This window comes from Cervus elaphus, chromosome 27 (genome assembly GCF_910594005.1).
Source record: "Cervus elaphus chromosome 27, mCerEla1.1, whole genome shotgun sequence".
NCBI lineage: Eukaryota > Metazoa > Chordata > Mammalia > Artiodactyla > Cervidae > Cervus > Cervus elaphus.
Window position 1 is genome coordinate 62,918,319 of NC_057841.1, and position 6,000 is coordinate 62,924,318.

General features: G+C 49.6%; 1 protein-coding gene across 1 annotated transcript in view; it reads left to right on the forward strand.

The window, feature by feature from the left end:
- Positions 1–2,489, forward strand: part of ZCCHC2 (zinc finger CCHC-type containing 2) — a 45,859-nt gene extending 43,370 nt beyond the window's left edge. Inside the window, 1 exon segment of the mRNA XM_043888975.1 lies at positions 429–2,489. Coding sequence (XP_043744910.1) covers positions 429–496 — 68 coding nt within the window. The 3' untranslated portion in view covers positions 497–2,489.
- The last annotated feature ends 3,511 nt before the right edge of the window (positions 2,490–6,000 follow it).

The window sequence follows — 6,000 nt, forward strand, 5'->3', positions numbered from 1 at the left end:
GCAGAGTCAGACACGACTGAGCGACTAACACTTTCACTTGGGAGTAAGAAAATTAGAACTTTCTTTTGTTACCACCATAATAAATAAGTACAAGTAGGATACCAAATTCAGTGGAGGCCTCAAACTGTTATGTTTCAGCTCACAGGAAGCTTTTGTCACTTTGCCAGATCTCAACACAGGAAAAGAGTCTTGAATTGGGAGTGTCTGCTTGGAGTTTTTAAGGGAAAGTTGAGTTTGATAGCTTTAGGTTGAACTTAAAGCACAAACTTCATATTGCTCTTTTAAAAGTCATTTAAGGACTATTCTAGGTCACGGCAGTGCAGAAGGCGCTGCCTGGACAGAGGAGCAGGCCCGTGTGATGTCTTGTAGTGTGTGATGCCTTACTTACCTTGTGCGCAGTGACTTAGCAGTTCTCTTTCCCCTTTTAGGCACTTACAGACTGAGATACGCACCTCCCCTCCCCCCTTCTAATGATACGTTGGATTCTGCAGACTGAAACAAGTAAAGCTTGCCTACTTAATACACTGAAGTGTGGGGAGTCATGGTTGGGGTGTGGTGGGAAAGGAAAGGTATTTTGTTTGTGTTTCTTTGTCTATACATTTCCTAGATTTCTATGCAGTTGAGATTTCTCATTTCTCTTGTACGGATGTCCAAACCAAAACAAGAATTCATTGCTTTTGAGCCTCTGGTCTTCTGGTTCAACAACAGGCTTATCTGTATGATATGTGTAATTTAAACCTTCAAACTATCAAAAGGAAAATCTTGACGTGTGCTTTTTTTTTTTACACTGAATACTTGCTGTGTGCAATGTTTACTGAATCTTTGAAACTGTGTATTTGACCTTTTTCATAACACTGGTGACGGTCATATGGTTTTGGGGAAAAAAAAACAAAAAACTTTGCTTCTTCCCCAGCTTACCTCACTTTGGCCCTAATCTCCGCATTTTCATCCCACCTCCGCTCGTGACAGTGGCTGCCGGAGCGGCTGGCACTGCACCGTCCACGCTCTAAGCCGCACGGCGTAGTGTCGTTCGGCGGTGAAATGTTTCACCTTCACGGTAAGGGAGAACCCAGTTCCCCAAGCAGTGTGTATATATGTAAAAACACCTCCACCTACACACACCAACGCAGCGCTTGTCCAAATAAAAATCGGAGTGGAAGAGAGAGGAAGAGCTAAAACCATATGAAACTGAGAAAATGTAACACACGAAGTGGACAAATAGCTTTTTCTTTAAAAACAGAAACTTTTTTACTCCATCATACGTTTCTAGCCTGTTGCTTCAGAGAGACATAAAGTGAACAAACTCGTGTGAGTGTGGTTCTCCTGTGTGTGTGTGTGTGTGTAACGAAAGCCAACAGCCAGTTTTACATGTGGTCTACCACAGTCTACCACTGTGTCACGTAAAAGACACTTAGTCAAGACTTCTTTTCCTTACGCCACCTGTCACAGTGTTCTGTTGTTTTAAATGTATACGGTTTATTGCGATCTGAACAGCAGCTCTGCATTTCTACAAAAGTCGGGTATTTGTTCCCTATCCTGTCTCTCGTAGCAAAGTCACTTTGATAACAGTTTACCACTATGCTTGATTATAATGTGAAAGACTGAATTGAATTCTGAGTGTGTTAAGATGGTGTTAATCATGTCAGTGTCCCGTCACTAAGTTTAATGCTGCTGTTTAAAACGACTGTTTGTTTTTAAAGCCGATCTATGTACTAAATTGCTTCCAGGTAATTTTTGATTTCCTAAAGTGCACTGAGGTTACCTGGAAGACGGGGTGTCGGTCTGGACCGCTGCCATCCACGCACCGAGCAGCCCCGGCGCTGAGCCGCAGGCGTGAGGGCTGGGGTTGGGTGTGCTGTGCCCCAGCCCCGGCTCAGAGCAGACGGCGGGTATTTCTGCGGGGTCACGTTGGTGTGCAGCAGAGGAACTTAAATATCTGGCCTTGGTTCAGAAACCTAACAGATTGCCAGACAAAAGGAAACACTTGAAGTAAGAAGCTTCCTGTAAAGCTTCATAGGTAGAGTTTATATTTATAGCACCAATGTACATTTTGAAACCTTCTTTCAGGGGTGGGAGTAAAAGGGGAAGAAAGGGGGGGGTGAAGGGGTAGACGAAAGCTTTAATTTAAAAAGAAAGTTCAATGAAAGGAAATTATTTTGATTAAATATATTTTATTTGGTATTTTTGGACCATATATTAAATTAATTGTTAAGCTGCAGTTGAGTTGTGAAAGTGAGAGTTTTGATAAGCCCTGTATGGACCGCATTGTGAATCACTTGCCAGTTGTACTTTACGGAGCTTATTTTATGATTTAAAAGACTGTACTGTATATAGGAGGTATGTTACCTTCTCCTTATTTGTATGTTTACCATATACTTTGATATTTGAAATGTTATGTACTGGAAAGGCCACTTATATTTCTAGAAAAGATTGGATTTTATGCAACCTTTTTTCCTTGAATTAACAGCAATAAAAAAAATGAAAAATGGCTTCAGAATTGTGCTTTATTGCAAATGTAGCAGTGAAGAGAGGGGGACCTCATCCCTGGTGGGTTTGGATTTGTTGTTGTTTTTCCTTTTTAAAGAGTCAACCAGTTATTTCCCTGTAGTGTGGGCAGTGAATCCCCTAGTTATCTACCATCTGGGAATCCCGGCCACCGCAAGCCGTCTGCCTGACTGTACAGGTCGCCTGCGTGCGCGCTGCGAGCAGAGCCTCGCCCAGCCCCTCCGGTGGTCTGCAGGCCCCGCTCCCCCATTAGCCAGTGGGCAGGCGCCTCACGCAGCGCGCGGCAATTGCAGCCCCTCTGGAGGTAACGTCTCCGGGGTCGTCTAATGCCACCCTGCGCTCCTTCCGCGCGGGGTGTCCACTCTCAGCGTCACTGTCCTCTCCTCCGTTTTGCGTCCTCCTTCCCCAGCGCGCAGTGTCTTCTTCCTTGGCTCAAGCTTTAGAGAAAGGGTGCCCTTTACCTCGGCTTCTGTGACTGCCTCTTCTCATCCGATGTCAAGCAGACATCTGGGTGGTTTTCACTGCTCTGCCATCGTAACAGGAGCATTTTTGCCCCAGGCTCCCGGTTTCCACGTGCAGGAGCGCCCTCGGGAGACACATCCAGGCATGCAGGTGCGGGGCTGTAGGCCGTCCTCCCAGACTGGCCGGCGGTTTTCCAAGTGGCTGGTGCTCAGTCCGTGTCCCGGCCGCTCCTGAGGCCCCGTGACGGTGCCCCGGGCGCCTTGGTGGGGGTGGACGTGTAGCCGTGGGGGGGGGGGGGGGGTGGTGTTTCGTGTGAGGATTCCTGGAGGAGTGCCTGACTGCACGGGCGGGCACGGAGGGCCCAGCCAGGGCCGGGTACGCGCTGCGAGCACCTCCGGTGACAGGCGGTGTGTGTATGTACAGGCGGTGTGTGTATGTGTGTGTGTGTGTGTGGGGGGGGGTGATGACACGGGCAACTGTCGTCATGGGAAACGTCTTGAAAGAGTTACGGAATTTTTGGTTCAGTTAGTAAAACAGAGCCAGACTGCAGAATTGGGAGTTGTTGGTTGAAGGAAAAATTGGAAGTTGCCAGGTTTTAAATAGAGACAAAAAGAAAAAAAAATTGTTGAGATAGTTTTTGAAACTGTCGAATGGTTGAGAGAAAGCCTGCAAGTTGAGCCACCGGTTCCGGTGAGGGCAGGACAAGAGGGGGATGGCAGGGACAGATGGAAGGAACCCTGGGCTGCAGAGCTGAGTCTTCCCACGCGGATGATGAGCTTGTTTAAGTTAGGGCTTCGAGGATTAAATAATACATGGGCAGGGTCCAGCATCATGAAATAGCACCGAGGAGGCACGCAGATGTTAGCAGAATTCTGCTTCAATGAACAGAATTGTCTGCCTGAAGGCAGTGGTTGGTTGCGGCGGTGAGGAGCTTAGGAAACGTAGTTCTTCCTTACATTTAGCTTAGTTGTTTGAGCTCTCTCCATTGATAAAATAGTCTTTGTCCTCGAAAATTATTTGGGATTTCCCAGGTGGTCTAGTGGCTGACTCTGTGCTCCCAATGGAGGGGGCCTAGGTTCGATCCCTGGTCAGATCCCACATGGTATAACTAAGACCCAGTGCAACCAAATAAGTAAAATATATATTAAAAACTATTTGGAGGCAACTCTGGGCTATAATATCCATGGGCTAAATAAGTCTTGTAGAACCGAAGTAGAATAAGGTCTTACAAGGCAAATCCACATTGTACTTTTTTTTTAAAGTGCTAAATACCTAAATTTTCTGAAGGTTCCCGAAAGATTAAAGCACAATGCAAAATAATCTCTCTCTCTTTTTTTAAACAGGTAGCATCTAGTACTCAGGAGCACCACCCATTAGAGCCTGGAAGACACCTTTCTTCAATTCTATGTACTGATTACAAAAGCATTCTAAGGTTAAGGCAGTGAAAGCAAATGGAGGCAAGACGTGGCAGTAGTTAACCCCATAACCCTTCCATCTCTTGTGTCGAAGGAATGAAGAAAAATACTGACACCCCACCTACTGCACCCACAAAAAGGATGCACTTATTTCTAGAGTAATGAATTGAGGTCTGTGGGGTGAAGGAAGAGGGGGTGCTCTGACTTCAAACATGGTTGCTGCATTTCTGGTCGTTTCCGTGGAGCTGGAGGAAAGTCTGCAGCGGGTCCTGTTTCTCGAATGAAGGGCCCTGGCTGGAGTCCAGGCTGAGAGAGAGTCCGGAGTCACCGCAGGTGAGGGTGCTTCCCTGCAGTGCCCGCGCTCTCCTGCAGAGGGCAGCACTGTCCTCCCGGAGCGTGCACGGTTTTAACACCTGAGGTCCATCTAATATCAGTATTTCAGTTTATCGCCACTTACGGATCACGTTGTGCCCATATGTGCAAAAGTAACTGCCGTATCTCCGGAGAAACTGACCTAGTTGTTTAATGCTGTCCTCTTTTGGAAACTTGGCCGCTTTGGAGCATGGGCACCCATAGCGTGACCTTTGTGTGTAGCCAACTGTCTGTCCACCTTGGAAGCAGGGTGGCTTTAGGCTACCCCTTTCCTGCCCTGGAAAGCGGGGCCCATCACAGTGGGGACGAGAAAAAGCCGCCTGCCGTCACAGCTCCGCTACACTGACGGGCTGGCCTCGGCCTCCAGAGCTGCTAACCCCGAGGTCCTGGTTTGCTCCTTGAGACCTGGGAGTAGTGGTGAGGCGTGCGTGGGTTGAGGGGGGGTCCTTCATTGCGCTTCTTTGTACTCTTGCAGCTCCAACGCGATCTGCTGGAAACTCTTCTCACCCGCCTCGCAGCGAAGAGATCGCTCGTTGGGCAGCAGCGCCACCTGGTGGGGAGAGGACACCGCCAGCGAGCGGCCGTCTTGCCCCTGGGCCTGACAGAAGGCGGGAGGCGTTTGGGGTCGTGACCTGAGCTCAGGGCCTTAAAGCATGCGGGCGGCTGTCCTCGGAAGTGGTGTGAGCGGCCTCCCCTCTCAGCCTCCGCAGTCTCAGTGGGGCATAGACATCTTAGCACCTACGGTGCCTCTCAGTCTCCCGTGCACTTTCCTCCGTGCTCCTTGCCCGAGGACTGCGGAGGGGGTGCGTCTCCCTCCCCCCCGTTTCTCAGGGGAGCTCGGGGGGCTTCAGGGCCGCAGACCCGCCGCCGGCAGTGACGGCCAGCCCCCAGGTTCAGAGGAGGCTCCCCCTGCCCGCCCATGGCCCACAGCGCCTCCCCGCTGAGCCCAAGGCCGCGGCCTTTGAAGCCACATAAAACGGTGGATACCCGTGGTCTTTGGAGCCGGGGGCCTCTGGACTCCTGCGGGAGCAGAGGGACGGCCCTGGTCGGCCAGAACGTCTCTTCGCTGAGTCTCTGTTGAAGGATTTGAAGATGCGGGGTGAGGGGAGGCGTGCAGAGCTGGATGCCTCAGGACTTCTTCTGGACGAGGCTTTAGGTGTTCTGTCTCTGATGAATTCAAGGAGCGACATTTCTCGCCTACACCCAAGGTTTTAAACAGGCGCCACTATCTGCTGAAACACCAAGT